Source organism: Colletotrichum godetiae (assembly GCF_030913485.1).
Source record: "Colletotrichum godetiae strain CBS 193.32 chromosome Unknown BDP55scaffold_150, whole genome shotgun sequence".
NCBI lineage: Eukaryota > Fungi > Ascomycota > Sordariomycetes > Glomerellales > Glomerellaceae > Colletotrichum > Colletotrichum godetiae.
Window position 1 is genome coordinate 1 of NW_026851398.1, and position 14,662 is coordinate 14,662.

The window sequence follows — 14,662 nt, forward strand, 5'->3', positions numbered from 1 at the left end:
GAAGCGCTCGATCTCTGCACGAAGTGTCGCGAGCACTCGTGGGTTGGTGATGAGGTGAAGCAGCGTAGCTCGGATGGCCGTGGCCGTCGTGTCCGATCCAGCGAGTCTGTCGGAAGGGTTAGTAGTGGCCTCAGAGTATAGGACCGAAGAGATCTCGGCAAGTCGTACATTTGCATGAGGATTTCCGAAGACGCCTCTTTTTGCGTCAGGCCGTGTGCTACGAAAGAGCCAAGCATGTCTTGCCTCGTCTTCTTGCTTGGCCCGAAGCGCTCGCCGGCGATTTCCTTCGCCATCCTGTCGCTGTGTCAGCTGTGCCGGACTTGCGAGAACGCAACAAAGACCGCACAAGTCGACGATTCAGCGGCCAAGCGCAGACCAGGTCCGAGATGGGACGCGAACAAGACGTACCGAATCAGCCTTCCGAACCCGGTGGCATCATTTTCCGAAGGCATCAGCCGCCGAAGCAGAGCCACGATAACACATGGAGTAGAGAGGGCAGAACGGCCGCGACGACGATGTTCGGCATGCTTTGTTCCGTCGTGTGAATGTAGTCATAAACGTCCGAATCGGAAGCCAGATCGCCGAACGGCTTGCCGAATGCAAGATCTGAAATGACGTCGAGCGTGAAGTACTGCGCCTTCAGGCCGAAGTCGAACCTTTTATCTTGAGAAGCATACGTATCGATCATTGACATGAGTCGAAGGACGCTTTCGTCGATCTTGGCTTCAAGTTCGACTACTTCTTTGCCAGAATACTTTGTCGCGATCGTCAGCAGTCCATACAAATCGACCTGTGGCACACGAGAGAAGATGACCTACCCCTCCGGCCATCTGAGACCGGAGTCTGGTGTGCACTGCATCGTCTCTGGTAGACAGCACGTTGTCGTGTCTCGGATCCAGTCGCATCGCGTTGTACCAGTCTGAACGCGTGTACTTGGTGCGCACGCCGAGCATACGCTTCATGAGGTCCGGGTCGCTCGTCACAAGGTCGTTTGGACCGATGCGAACAAGAGATCCTGTGAGAGGAGTTAGCGAGCGTTGTGAACGACATTGGAAACAGTCGTAAGCACCGTATTTTGGCCGGCCTCGTAGAACTTCAGGTGCATGCTACCGCTATACACGGCACGTAGAAGCCACCAAGGGGAGAATCCAGCAGAGGGAGGCGGGGATGTGCCGTAGTCGGAGATACTGGTGAAGGAGGAGCGTGGCAGCATACAAGAGCGGACCCCACATAAAGATGGTCGTGAAGGTGTACCATTCCACATGGCGGAGTTCAGCTGCTTGCCGCTGGCTGCGTGAGCCTTGGTGGGGTAGCGGATAGTCGACGGAAGGCTTTGGCTGACGGATGGCAAGAGCAAGGACGGTAGCTCAGTGTTGTGTTAACTCCGTCCTCTGATACCGGGAAGTCTACGGATAGGGCGGTCTGGGAGGAGACCTTAAATGATCTTTGACAAAGGCTGTATGCTGTAGACTTCGTGGAGCCCATGAAACGTCTTGTAGACTGGATGCAGGTCTTGGTGTCGTTGCACATGCGATCACGGGCAGTTCTGGGTGTCGTTGCCCAAATCGACCCCCTACGTGGTGTAACTGATGTGGGTTCGACGAAGTACAACGCAACACTGCAAAATGTGGCTCTTTGCGCCACGGGGATGGTTTGGACTCTTTCGAATCCGTATACGGCCTAAACATCGAGCAGCGAAGTCAATCGCCTAGGACGCTGAACTCGGCAGCCATGTACCGGCCCCATGTCACCACTTCTGGATCTTGCGCAAAGCGGTACAAGTATGAAAAGACATCGCGCCGATGCCTGTCTGCCATCAGGCCGACGTAGGAACTCTCGTGTTCGTCTCGCCGTAACAATGGGCTGTAATCCATCGAGACCTCTCAATAGCTTACAAACAGACGTAGACCAGACCCTGCCCACGCACTATCCACTGACCGTAACTCGTCCGCCTCGATACTCATACAATGAGCATAACGAAGCGTGTCGCCTGCTCCGGCCTTGGACTGTGCGAGGCGCAAAGTCCCGCAGCTTCCTGTTCGTTGTTCATGTCATCAATAACAGCTTGCTAGATAGGTCGCAAACGCTTGCCCAGATCAGGCTGCTGAGCCACCTGCAACAGCTCGCATACATCCATAAGCTTCAGGTTTTGGTCAAGTGTCTGGATTACTTGTCTGATACCGATGATGACCCATACGCGGCGGATGAGAAACAACTCTATCAGGGCATGCTAGCAGCGCGATCCAAGGCAGAAATGATCCGTCTGTGGGACGACAGACCGCCGACGGCGAGTTCTCCGAGCCCCGAAGAGATCACAACTGCCGAGCATCGGATCAGCGCCGTCATCGGCCAGGTTCGACGTAGTCGGGATGTAGGCGACGTAGATGTCAAACACCAAATAGAACCAGAGATCGTTGCGGCACTCTCTCGTTTTGCCAAGAGCTGGAGCCTGGACGACTTCATGAATACGCACGAAAAGATCATGGGCGAGCCGCCGACGTTGAATGCGGCTGGCATATCGAAGCTGCAGGCCCAGTTCATACTGCAAGCCCAAGTCGCCCGTGCGAGCCTGACAAGTGACAACGGAGCGACGCCGACCATCTCCGTCAGCTTCTTGCCGGACGACGTCCCTAACGTAACGCTCATCAACATCAAAAAGCAGTGGAAGGCACTATACGTCCCGCTGGCGAAACGCGTCAAAGAGTCGGAAAAGTCCCTGCGTCAAGATCTCTACACGATGCAGCTCGTCTCTCTCGGGTCTGCGCATAGCAAGGGCGGACAGCAGTGGAAAGAACTGGATGAGCTGGGGCAGGCCGGCATGGACATCATCGACCATCTCCACCTGGACGCGGGCCAGATACTGCTGCGGGGCCCGGGCCCGCTCCTCGGCCAGAAAATGCTGCTGGGCTCTGTGGGCCCCGTCGCCGACCGAGCGAAGGCAAGACGAGAGTCGGAGGCGGGTCTGTACGGCACGGGAGGTTCTCAAGCGACATACGAGGACATGGACGCGTGCGTTTGCCAGACGCAAGGCATGGTTCCGGGAGTCGAGTACGTGCAACTGAGTCAAGATGCGTAGCAGAGGGTGATTTTCGGCGCCTATCAATGTCATATAATCTCTGTGGGTCTAGTTAATAATGCTTCTTCGGATGGAAGTGACACTGCGACATGCGCTGTATTTTCATGACAAGGTCTGGTGAAGAGTGGGGCACGCGGGGTTCGCAGAGTCGAAAGCTACTACGAGGTTTTTCCTGGCGGCCTCCTCAAGGAATCTGCATCACGGCAGCCTTTACACCCGACTATCCCTTCGACCACTGCAAAGCAGCAGATCTGACTTGCATCAAACTGGCTGACGCTGTGTGGCGCTGGTCTATAACCTCAAACCTTATGGAGACGGCGAAAAGCTGCTCCAATGTTTCCACTGTTGTTGCCTCCGTGAATCCAGATATGCTTTTGAACCTCCATATGTGTGGGTCGTCATCATCCCTGGTGGTATCCGCGCAGCGCCCATGTCGTCTTTTGCTGCCGATTGACGCCACAGAGGGCTCTGGACCAGTCCATTATCTGCCTCCATCTCGACAAAGTGGAGAAAGATCGCCTTTGAGCGTGACATTTGGGATGCTGACGTGCAAATCGGAATACGGCAGCCATAGCTCCACAAGCGAAGACGGTCAGATCGGCCGGAGCGTCTATTTCGACGCGTGCGAGGCATATCGCATACCCTGTTGCTTCTTCAACATTTGTTGCTCGAGCTACTTGCTACACCAACTGGCTAGGCTACGAGTGCTCCAACAACATGTGCCAGCGTAGCAAATCAAGTGTGTTAGTAGAGAAAAGCCCGCATGCCATTTGGCAACATGTGCCCGTATAACTATGGCTCTCGCCGTGTCTCAAACCTCTTGTTAATGAAAACCAAGAATCGCATCAGACCGTCGTCACACACGCCATAGAATCGCATCGTCGCTTCATACACACAAGTATTTCAAGCGTCAACGCTCTTTGCTGCCAAACCATGTCGCTCAATCTTTCCTGGCCAGCCGCGACCATGCGGGCAGTCGTTTACCATGGCACGCCTTTTGAAATGATGGTACAAGATGTCGCCAAGCCAGCCATCCTGAACGAGACGGATGTCGTTGTGCGGGTGACCACCTCGGCCGTATGCGGATCCGACTTGCACATCTATCGCGGCTACATGGGCGGTGCGGTGCCATGGACAATGGGTCACGAGGCCGTCGGCTACATCTCGGAGATTGGCGACGCCGTGTCCTCCTTCGCCGTTGGGGACTATGTCATCATTCCCGACACCGTGTCTGAGGATCATCTGGAGATGGAGCCGAGGTCGAAGGAATACTTCGGCTTCGGGAATAGTGAGATGGGTCTAGGCGGTCTGCAAGGTACGAATATGCCTGCTCCATATGCATCCTGGGCATGCCAAAGAGAGGATTGCTGACAAGAAGATGCGCAGCTGAATACGCCAGGGTCCCTTTCGCTGAAGCCAACCTGATCCCCATCCCATTGACTCACGAAACCGCCAATTCGACGATCGAGCGCGACTACCTGACCGTTTCGGACATCTTCGCTACGGGATGGGCCGGCATCGACTACACCGGATTCGAACCCGGCGATTCCGTCGCCGTCTTCGGGGCGGGTCCCGTTGGGCTGCTTTCTGCCTACTCAGCCATTCTACGTGGAGCGTCCAAGGTCTACGTCGTCGACCATGTGAAGGAGCGCCTGGATCTCGCCGCTTCCATCGGCGGCATCCCGATCAACTTTGCTGACAAAGACCCCGTCGCCCAGATTCTGGCTAGCGAGCCGGACGGGGTCATGCGCGCCGTAGACTGTGTTGGCATGGAGGCGTTGAACTCGAGCCTTGAGATGAACGAGAGCATTATCACACAACAGATGGTTGACGTAACGCATTTCAAAGGAGGCATGGGCCAACTGGGCGTGTATAGATCTTGACATTCTTGGCGTACATGTGGTTTCTGTTAGTGCGTCCGTGTCAGGCTACCTAGCCAGACGCTATTCTTAGCCCGGATTTGACCCTGGAAGAATCATGTGGAGAGCCGTCAACCAATCAAATATTCATCTTCTTCTTGTCAGATAATTTGACGCAACCATGGCTCTCGCTCCTTTCTCTACCCCGCCCTTATGACCTTGATCAACAATGGCGATGGAAGCAGAAGCAGTGAGGGAAACTCAAGAGTCGTCGCGCTATGAATACTCTGCCTTACCTTCAGAGAGTTCCATTCGCCTTCTGCAGATCGTTCAGGATAATTCCTGCGCACAAGGCTTCTTAGTACGGCTGGAGACCTACGAGCTTGAAGATGCGCCCCCATTTTGGGCACTTTCATACACATGGGGGCCTTCAGAGTTTGATGAGGGGTCTGATGCTTCAAAGAAAGCAGAAACACATTTCACTAACTTAGAATGCGACGGTGGACGATTTCGAGTCGGCCAGAATCTTTTCGACTTTCTGCGGCAGTTCAAGAATGACATCGCTTTCTTCGCAGAATCAACGGAACATGGACGTCAGTCCCGTAGAGCTAATCAATCGGCTCGGCTACTCTACCCTGAAAATGGCTTCAACCTTTGGGTCGATGCTATCTGTATAGACCAACGAGAGAGCCAAGAGAGATGCCATCAAGTCCAACTCATGGGCCAAATTTACGAGTCCGCAAGAAGTGTAATTGTCTGGCTCGGCACAATTGAGCCCCCATACGAAGTCTATTGGGTCGTCAGATGTTTTATACCAAAGATATTAGAATTGGCCCGGGCAGGAAGCAACGTTGACTTCCTACACCAAGTTGGACCGGAATTAGACCACCCTGAGATCTCCAAGTTGCTCAGCAAGGATTTCTGCGATCAGTGGCGAAGTTCATATCCAGTGTACTTCGACTTCTTCCTAAAGAAGAGATGGCTTACGCGCGGATGGGTTGTACAGGAAGCAGCGATACCCCACCCCGAAGATATCGTGCTTCAGTGTGGCGGGGTCCAATTCGCCTGGTCCGACATCAACAAACTGTCTGCCTTCATTCTTCGGGTGCGTTGGGATGAAAAACTCATACAAAGACTGGGTGAACTCCTTCCGGATTGGAAGAAACGTCCTGGCACCGTCGATCGCCTTTGGAACTCGACACAGTCTTCTCTTTCGGCATTTCGTCGTGAGAAAGTCAGCAACGGCATGGCTCGTTGGCAGAAACAGCGCTGGGGTGCTACTACAGATGAAGCTATGCGTCATGCCGAGGTACTTCAAACTCTCCACAGGTTGAGGATCTACAACTTCGAGAATCCGCTGGACCACATTTATGGCGGGCTGGGAGTCATACAGCGCATTCTGGGTCGCAATTATGAGGTTGGAGTAGTGCCCAATTACGGCGTCTCCGTCGAAAGCGTTTACACCCAGGTCACGGATTGGTTGATCCAGCACTTATCCAATCTCGATATTCTGGGACTAGCAGGCATCACCGAAGGTCGCCTCCCAAACCTTCCATCGTGGGTTCCAGACTTCTCATCTCACGGGCCTGAACACTTTACCTCTCTGCAAAGGTTAAGGCAGTTGGCAAGAGATTGTCTTTTCCCGAGAACTTTTGATGCCACCAGCACTGCAGATGGATCGGGCAGACATGAGGCCCGGAGTCAAGGTCATGATCATCTCCTACTGGAGGGAGTCTTCATTGACACGGTCTCAAAGTCCGAAATCTCGAGTTTCGACAGGCAAAATATCTTCAGCAACGTAAAATGGCTACGAGATATGAGAAGACGGCAGGGTATCTATGAATTGACAGGGGAGAGTCTCATGGATGTAGCCGTGGCAACGCTAATTGCGGACGTCAAATTACTTCAAGACTCTCAAGAGAGTCGAAGAGAGTGGGTACAGAGGTGCATAGCCTACGATGAAAACAGAAACATGGGTGAAGGAGAAGATCAAAGCACCGCTGGGCTGGCAACGACGTCCATCCAACATTCTGATGCGGCCATTCTAGCAGACTCATTGTCAGGAAGTTTGGGGAAGGACCCCATCTCAAAGATGGCACATTTCATGGCTTCTGGGAGACAGTTGTTGGAGACAGACAAGGGCTACCTCGGGCTTGGATCGGCGGCGTTCAAGGCTGGAGATGAAGTCTGGCTTATTCGTGGAAGTCGCATGCCGCTATTACTGAGGAATACCTCCATCAACGCAAGCTACGATGACAACGTTGCGAGTAGAAATGGCGGAAAATACGTTCTAATTGGAGAGGCATACATCCATGGGATCATGTACGGAGAGTTGATGACTGACGAGTTCATGTCATGCTGCCGGGCAGTTTCTCTCGTCTGAACGAGATCAAATCGTCAAAAGGAGCTCGCCAAGCCCACAAACCAAAGAATCAGAATCTCGAAAGCATTCAGCCGCGAGTTTGACCGGATGAAAAGTTCTTCGGATTTACTATTATCATATCATGTTCAACACGATAGACTGTATGTGCTCATTTGTGAATGGAGCTTAGCTCTGCTGCCTTGCTTCTATTCGGAATGTTGGATTAGATAAAGTTTAGATACTATTCGCTCCGCTTGATAGATATTACAACTGATTTTTTCTACTTCTGACACCGTCTGACGAGGCGTGATCTTTCTCTCTTTACCAAGCGGTGTGTCCTCCATCAATGATCATGTTGCTTCCCGTCATGAAAGAGCTTGCGTTGCTCATGAGAAAGAGTGCCGCGCCCTTGAATTCCGTCGTATCCGCCAGGCGACCAAACATGTTCAAGCTTTCCCACTCCTCTTTCAGACCTGGAACTTCTTCGAAATTCTTCCGCACCATCGGCGTCATGATGTGCCCCGGACTGATGCAATTAACACGAATTCCACCAGTGCCTTCCCTGGTCATGGGACTCCACTCCATGGCCAGGTTGCGTGCCAGTTGAATCAGGGCGGCCTTGGAGGAGTTGTAGACGGGTGAGAGTAGGCCGTGATTTGCGATAAGTCCAGACATGCTGGCGATCATACAGATGCTGCCGCGAGACTTGTACCTGATCATCTGGCGTGCCACTGAAGTAGCGCTCATGAATACGCCGGTGTAATTCACCGCAAGCATCTTCTCGACATCATCTGCGGTGTACTCCGTGGATGGCGTTATCTGCTGAATGCCAGCTGCGGCGATGAGCCCGTGAAGTCCTTGGTTCTCATCGGCGATCCCAGAAATAATCTCGTCTAGTGCCTTGGTATCGACCACATCTGCTTGTCTGTACTGAAGGGAACCTCCCCACTCTGGGACCACACGGGCCAGTGCCTCTGCATAATCTTCGTGAGGCTTCTCTTGCCGGTCAAGGCAGTACACTAGTAATATCACCCAGTCAGTATCAAATAGAGACCTGTAAATCAGACGGCACGAAGACATACCCTTACCCCCTGCTTCGCAAAGAGCCTCTGCTAGGCTCAAGCCTAGACCTTGAGCCCCTCCGGTCACAATGAAAGCTTCTCCCTTCAGGTTGAAGTCGGCGAATTGGCTGCGGCCATAATTGTGTTTCATGTGCGGGCGCGTGTCGAAAGCATGGTCTTTCATAGGATCAGAACTGACTGGCTGCGCACTGCTTAATTGTGTTGTGTTGTGGAACGCAGCGGTATAAAGTAGTGGGGATGATTCGATGGTTCTTTTCGAGGCAGAAGTGATGAGACTCTTTCCCGTCCGAAAGCGCAAAGTGCTTTGGAGGGCTTTGCCAGCTATTGACATGGCGTGCTAGGTGTGTAATACGGTCTAGGGATGTTTGAGCTTGATGTGCGTACTAAGTAAAAACTGCGGAAGCTCTATAGCTACGGCTTGATTTGAGCTTAGTATCGGTGTTGTGTAGGAAAGTTTCTGAAATCAAAGAGGCATTGGAAGCTTCATCGTTTCTTGTGTTTGGCTGGCATCGCATTTTAAAATGCGACGTCAGTCCCAACAACACGGGCCTGTGGGTCCCTGCAGCCGCCACATGGGAATTTGACGAACAGGGACAAAAGATGGCACCGCAAATTGAACACTAGAGTGCCCATAAACTGACATCGCTTTGGGACTGACGTCTCGCTCTCGTCATTCCGAATACTGAAACCCATCAATTTTAGGAACGGGAGTGGTATCTTGCTTCCTGACGGGAGCTTTTTGCAACTAGCCGCGCCCTCGAGATCAGGTGTGCGTCAAATGGAGTTCGAAAGAAGAAAGGAGCAACCGCTTCGGAATGCTAGTAAGCTGACGGAAATCACGGATGGGCACGGGATAGTTGTGCCGTCGAAGATCCCGGATGAGCCACGCAACGACGTAGGACACCATGAATCCTCTTCAGCCACAGGTTGATGCATCGACCCGAATGACGCGGCTGGCAAACAAGGAAGTTAGTTTCACCAAGCCAAAAACCCTTGTTTGATAGGTGAACCGAGCAAGAGACGTGATCCGTCGATCACTGCTTCGTTGTGAAACATGGCAGTGTTGGCAACTTGGCAGTCAACCGCCTAAGTGCACGTAAAGTAGTTGATTTCGCCGTCGCTTAGCCCAGCTAGTTCCTGGGGTGTCAAGTCTAAGGATCTCACTTGTTTGGTCATAGAGCGTGGGATTCCCTCATCCGGAGATATCTGGTCCGGCAAATCGGATCTATTTCCTGGTTTGGTTGCTGGGTGCTATGATTGCTGATTGGCGATCTGTCGTCCTTCATTTCCTGCTTTAAGAGACATGGGCCCACCGGATCTTGGCCGGTTTGCTTGTATCATCACATCATGCAGCTTGCACCCAAAGTTGAGTGCATGACTTGGCTGAAAATGGGCTTTCTTGACACAAGGTCATGTTTCTTTGAGTTGCCTATCAGGATAGGGACGGACTGCAGCTCAGTGCCTCACCGGAGAGACCTCCGGGCGGAGTTGATCTCCGAAAGGTGGACCTGACTTCCGGCCAGCCTCGGTGGATACCGACAGGGCTAAAGATTACCTCGCACTGGAACCTGACGTCACTTTGAAAACATGGCTAATTTGGGACGAGAATTATAGATTGCTTATCTCGCCTGTGGCATCTCTTATTCCCTGTGTCTGGTGAGTAGACACTACCAGTTGGCTTGAAGAGTACACCTCATAGCTTAGTGGCTATCGTGTTGATCAGCAATCTATCAACGTCATATTGGTGAGAACATGATGTTGGAGACCTAGCTAATCCTCCGAGAAGTCGTCCTTGAAGAGTAAATAAATCAAACCTTTGCGTTTCCATCCGCATCCCGTGATCCTCGTGAGGCGGGGCGCTCGTGAATATCCTCAAGCTCGACTTGAAGGACCTTTTGAGTGTTCTTTTGGACTCTGTCCTGCACATCTTTACCCTCGAACATGAAACTCAGCTCTTCAAGCGTGCGTCCTTGCGTCTCGGGGAAAATCATGTAAACTGTCAAAATCTCTACCAGGATCCACACACAGTAGACAATGTAGTACTTCCAGCCGATGGCATCAAGTGCGATTGGATTGACATAGGTGTTGAAAAAAACGGCAAAGCGGACAGTAAGTTGTTCAACGGCGATTCCCTTTGCTCTGTATGTGGTGTCAGCGTCACGCTTCCCTGGAAGTATGGCAAAAACGACGCAAGAGCACATTAGAAGAGGACAGCGAAACCTTACCTTTGACTGAATGGGAAGAGTTCCACGAGATAAGTATAACTAGATAGGTTAGCGCCCAAACGTTCGGGTTGATCCTGTGCGGAGTTCATGGGATAGGTAAGGAGAGAAAGGAGATCGAGGGGTCATTTACGCAAGGGCGTTCCATCCAATGTTGTAAAACCTAGAATGGAAAGTTAGCGTTTGTTTCAAGCAGTACAGTGTTAGAATAGAGCGATTGACTCACGGCGAATAAACAAAAATGAAGACCAAGACTGGAATAGCAGCTCTTTGGGATTGCTCGATGGCGAACCTTGCTGACGCGACAGTCCAGACGGTGTAAACGCAAGCAGTACCGATTGTACATGTGAGAAACATCTTTCTTCTGGCAAAGCGTGGTGCTATCAACGCGATCGGAACGGCATTGATGAAACCTTACCGTGTTATTAGCATGAACTCAGATACCAACTGGCGAGAAGATGACCTACCCCAGCACGTGTTGCCTAGAATGAATCTCTGCACTGTGTGATTGTCCGTGATGCCAACAAGATTGAGAATCTTCTTCATGTAGAAAGAAATTAACCCGTTGCCAGACCACTGTGTGAAGAAGCCCATGATTCCAGCCAGCATGAATCGGCGGCGCATGGCGGCACCACGGAAGACATCGGCCCAGAGGAACTTGCTAGCAACCTCTTTCTCTTGCTGGATGGTGGACATGATCTGGGCGTACTCAAGGCGGACAAATTCCTCGCCGTTCTCTCCCTCACTGTGATACTTGTTGAGAATTGCGAATGCCTCGTCGCCACGGTCTTTAGATATCAACCAGCGGGGCGATTCTGGACAGAAAGGCATAAAGATGATTTGACAGCCGCTAGGAACGAGTTGAAGTAAACTGGGGATTCTCCAAGCCCAGGTGGTGGTCATTTGAAAAGTACCGAAGGTGATGCCTGCTGCAACGATGGCTCCTGTTTATCAATACATGTCAGCGGCGCCCTCAAACTCTCTGCCTGGGAGCTCATGAGATAGGGTTGTATTCCATACCTACAAACCAGCTTGCGTTGAACAGGCTACAAAGTCAACGAGTTAGTGACTGCCATCCCCTGATTGCGACGCGTGCGAGCGTACCTGGTCATGATTGGACGCTCCTTGGCATAGGAAAGTTCGCCGATGAGTGAGGAAGCGTTGATAATGGCAAAGGGGATACCGAAACCTAGAACCCATCGGGAGGCCAAGAACATATCGACATTCCTGGCCCCAGCTTGAAGCCCAGCACCCAAAACCATGATCCATGATCCCATAAGGATAGTGCGTCGGCGACCGAGACGCTGGCTGAAATAAGGGACAAAAGGAATGGCCATGAGAGCACCGAGGGAATAGATCGCGCTAAGAAGGCCAAGCCTTGAAGAATTGGGTCGCCCAAAGTCTGGTTTTGAAGATATCAGTATTGAGTCATCGCGAATGGCAACGAATCCCACGGTGGGGTTCTCTCACATTCGAACCACGACGAGACAGCTTGCAGACTGTTCATCATGGAAGAATCAAAGCCCGACGTCCACTCAACTCCAAGTCCGGTTGGATGAGGATGAGATAGAGAAGCGCAGGTTCGGCTTCTTGTACCAGATCGTCTTGTCATTCTGCGCAATTTGCGACAATTGTGGATCGACATGGTGTTCTTTGGCCCCGATGATGGCCATGGCTGCGGTCTGAACGATGGCAGGTCCGTTTGCTCTTGAACAACGAGATGAACCCAAACTTTGAACGTTCTGAGACTGGGGATCGCGATGTTCAAATACTGGCTGGACGTTGCGCCAGGTCCCTGGCTCCTATGTCTCCGCGGCGGAGAGGAAAGCCCACACTTGTTCAAGTCGATCGACCCCAATAAAGATGGCGGGACATCAGGCCACCGAATCATGGTGCAGAGTCTTCGTTGGGGTTGCTTCTTAGATGCTGCCCACCCACAAGACAAACATCGCGTGGGGGGGCGCGGGCGGGTAGGGGTTCGATCTCAAAATCGGGGTGAATGACCGAGGCGCCGAACAAGGGTCTCGGCTTTGAGGAGCTTTGCCGGTATTTATTCCTCTCCTCTCTCATGTTCATCGTCCACTCTGACGAATGACATGTTTTCAGCGAAAGTGGCGACGCAACATAACCCGGCAAAGCTCCTCAATCCGGAGCCCTTGTTTTTGGCGTTGCTGTCATTCTTACCCGGATTTAGATCGAATCCCACCGCCGGCGCGCACCGCCGCGATGTTTGGGTTTTTGTGGGTGGGCCAATCTGAAACCCAACGGAACTGCATGATTGGTGGTGATTGTATGGGGTCGATCGACTTGAACAAGTGTGGGCTTTCCTCTCCGCCGCGGAGACATAGGAGCCAGGGACTGGCGCAACGTCCAGCAGTATTGAACATCGCGATCCCCAGTCTCAGAACGTTCAAAGTTTGGGTTCATCTCGTTGTTCAAGAGCAAACGGACCTGCCATCGTTCAGACCGCAGCCCATGGCCATCATCGGGGCCAAAGAACACCATGTCGATCCACAATTGTCGCAAATTGCGCAGAATGACAAGACGATCTGGTACAAGAAGCCGAACCTGCGCTTCCTCTATCTCATCCTCATCCCAACCGGACTTGGAGTTGAGTGGACGTCGGGCTTTGATTCTTCCATGATGAACAGTCTGCAAGCTGTCTCGTCGTGGTTCGAATGTGAGAGAACCCCACCGTGGGATTCGTTGCCATTCGCGATGACTCAATACTGATATCTTCAAAACCAGACTTTGGGCGACCCAATTCTTCAAGGCTTGGCCTTCTTAGCGCGATCTATTCCCTCGGTGCTCTCATGGCCATTCTTTGTCCCTTATTTCAGCCAGCGTCTCGGTCGCCGACGCACTATCCTTATGGGATCATGGATCATGGTTTTGGGTGCTGGGCTTCAAGCTGGGGCCAGGAATGTCGATATGTTCTTGGCCTCCCGATGGGTTCTAGGTTTCGGTATCCCTTTGCCATTATCAACGCTTCCTCACTCATCGGCGAACTTTCCTATGCCAAGGAGCGTCCAATCATGACCAGGTACGCTCGCACGCGTCGCAATCAGGGATGGCAGTCACTAACTCGTTGACTTTGTAGCCTGTTCACGCAAGCTGGTTTGTAGGTATGGAATACAACCCTATCTCATGAGCTCCCAGGCAGAGAGTTTGAGGCGCCGCTGACATGTATTGATAACAGGAGCCATCGTTGCAGCAGGCATCACCTTCGGTACTTTTCAAATGACCACCACCTGGGCTTGGAGAATCCCCAGTTTACTTCAACTCGTTCCTACGGCTGTCAAATCATCTTTATGCCTTTCTGTCCAGAATCGCCCCGCTGGTTGATATCTAAAGACCGTGGCGACGAGGCATTCGCAATTCTCAACAAGTATCACAGTGGAGGGAGAGAACGGCGAGGAATTTGTCCGCCTTGAGTACGCCCAGATCATGTCCACCATCCAGCAAGAGAAAGAGGTTGCTAGCAAGTTCTCTGGGCCGATGTCTTCCGTGGTGCCGCCATGCGCCGCCGATTCATGCTGGCTGGAATCATGGGCTTCTTCACACAGTGGTCTGGCAACGGGTTAATTTCTTTCTACATGAAGAAGATTCTCAATCTTGTTGGCATCACGGACAATCACACAGTGCAGAGATTCATTCTAGGCAACACGTGCTGGGGTAGGTCATCTTCTCGCCAGTTGGTATCTGAGTTCATGCTAATAACACGGTAAGGTTTCATCAATGCCGTTCCGATCGCGTTGATAGCACCACGCTTTGCCAGAAGAAAGATGTTTCTCACATGTACAATCGGTACTGCTTGCGTTTACACCGTCTGGACTGTCGCGTCAGCAAGGTTCGCCATCGAGCAATCCCAAAGAGCTGCTATTCCAGTCTTGGTCTTCATTTTTGTTTATTCGCCGTGAGTCAATCGCTCTATTCTAACACTGTACTGCTTGAAACAAACGCTAACTTTCCATTCTAGGTTTTACAACATTGGATGGAACGCCCTTGCGTAAATGACCCCTCGATCTCCTTTCTCTCCTTACCTATCCCATGAACTCCGC

The 14,662-nt window shown here is 52.0% G+C and overlaps 8 protein-coding genes across 8 annotated transcripts; 5 read left to right on the plus strand and 3 right to left on the minus strand.

Annotated features, from left to right (window-relative positions):
• BDP55DRAFT_774528 (cytochrome P450) lies at positions 1-1,264 on the minus strand (the record flags this gene model as incomplete). The annotated part of the gene is made up of 3 exons (XM_060581212.1): positions 1-754; positions 819-1,015; positions 1,111-1,264. 3 exons carry the CDS (start codon positions 1,262-1,264, stop codon positions 452-454), a joined length of 654 nt encoding a protein of 217 aa, XP_060421337.1. The 3' UTR covers positions 1-451.
• A 594-nt stretch (positions 1,265-1,858) lies between these two features.
• On the plus strand, positions 1,859-3,076 carry BDP55DRAFT_735587 (uncharacterized protein; the record flags this gene model as incomplete). Its single annotated transcript, XM_060580335.1, has 1 exon — positions 1,859-3,076. One exon carries the CDS (start codon positions 1,859-1,861, stop codon positions 3,074-3,076), a length of 1,218 nt encoding a protein of 405 aa, XP_060421338.1.
• Positions 3,077-3,150: 74 nt separating this feature from the next.
• On the plus strand, positions 3,151-4,000 carry BDP55DRAFT_688620 (uncharacterized protein). The gene is made up of 2 exons (XM_060576654.1): positions 3,151-3,819; positions 3,915-4,000. The coding sequence occupies exon 1, from the start codon at positions 3,166-3,168 to the stop codon at positions 3,805-3,807; it is 642 nt and encodes a 213-aa protein (XP_060421339.1). The 5' UTR covers positions 3,151-3,165; the 3' UTR covers positions 3,808-3,819; positions 3,915-4,000.
• Positions 4,001-4,009: 9 nt separating this feature from the next.
• BDP55DRAFT_569017 (uncharacterized protein) lies at positions 4,010-4,959 on the plus strand (the record flags this gene model as incomplete). Its single annotated transcript, XM_060570727.1, has 2 exons — positions 4,010-4,391; positions 4,463-4,959. 2 exons carry the CDS (start codon positions 4,010-4,012, stop codon positions 4,957-4,959), a joined length of 879 nt encoding a protein of 292 aa, XP_060421340.1.
• Positions 4,960-5,152: 193 nt separating this feature from the next.
• Positions 5,153-7,513, plus strand: BDP55DRAFT_688623 (heterokaryon incompatibility protein). The gene has a single exon (XM_060576655.1). The coding sequence runs from the start codon at positions 5,165-5,167 to the stop codon at positions 7,316-7,318; it is 2,154 nt and encodes a 717-aa protein (XP_060421341.1). The 5' UTR covers positions 5,153-5,164; the 3' UTR covers positions 7,319-7,513.
• Positions 7,514-7,618: 105 nt separating this feature from the next.
• On the minus strand, positions 7,619-8,710 carry BDP55DRAFT_569022 (short-chain dehydrogenase; the record flags this gene model as incomplete). Its single annotated transcript, XM_060570728.1, has 2 exons — positions 7,619-8,316; positions 8,380-8,710. The coding sequence occupies 2 exons, from the start codon at positions 8,708-8,710 to the stop codon at positions 7,619-7,621; spliced, it is 1,029 nt and encodes a 342-aa protein (XP_060421342.1).
• Positions 8,711-10,187: 1,477 nt separating this feature from the next.
• Positions 10,188-12,274, minus strand: BDP55DRAFT_699451 (major myo-inositol transporter iolT; the record flags this gene model as incomplete). Its single annotated transcript, XM_060577889.1, has 8 exons — positions 10,188-10,518; positions 10,605-10,643; positions 10,828-11,014; positions 11,069-11,545; positions 11,622-11,647; positions 11,706-12,003; positions 12,072-12,187; positions 12,231-12,274. The coding sequence occupies 8 exons, from the start codon at positions 12,272-12,274 to the stop codon at positions 10,188-10,190; spliced, it is 1,518 nt and encodes a 505-aa protein (XP_060421343.1).
• A 620-nt stretch (positions 12,275-12,894) lies between these two features.
• Positions 12,895-14,662, plus strand: BDP55DRAFT_688629 (uncharacterized protein). Its single transcript, XM_060576656.1, has 10 exons — positions 12,895-13,281; positions 13,350-13,446; positions 13,561-13,644; positions 13,716-13,726; positions 13,801-13,872; positions 13,929-14,024; positions 14,046-14,050; positions 14,084-14,276; positions 14,331-14,517; positions 14,581-14,662. Exons 1-10 carry the CDS (start codon positions 13,077-13,079, stop codon positions 14,612-14,614), a joined length of 984 nt encoding a protein of 327 aa, XP_060421344.1. The 5' UTR covers positions 12,895-13,076; the 3' UTR covers positions 14,615-14,662.

What these genes read in the sequence shown, in the direction of transcription:
- BDP55DRAFT_688623 (XM_060576655.1), top strand. Translation starts at nt 5,165, where the DNA reads ATGGCGATGGAAGCAGAAGCAGTGAGGGAAACTCAAGAGTCGTCGCGC.
- BDP55DRAFT_688629 (XM_060576656.1), top strand. Translation starts at nt 13,077, where the DNA reads ATGGCCATCATCGGGGCCAAAGAACACCATGTCGATCCACAATTGTCG. An exon ending in TGTCTCGTCGTGGTTCGAAT is followed by an intron (nt 13,282 to 13,349) that starts GTGAGAGAACCC and finishes CTTCAAAACCAG; the next exon opens with ACTTTGGGCGACCCAATTCT. An exon ending in CTGGGCTTGGAGAATCCCCA is followed by an intron (nt 13,873 to 13,928) that starts GTTTACTTCAAC and finishes CTTTCTGTCCAG; the next exon opens with AATCGCCCCGCTGGTTGATA.
- BDP55DRAFT_688620 (XM_060576654.1), top strand. Translation starts at nt 3,166, where the DNA reads ATGCGCTGTATTTTCATGACAAGGTCTGGTGAAGAGTGGGGCACGCGG.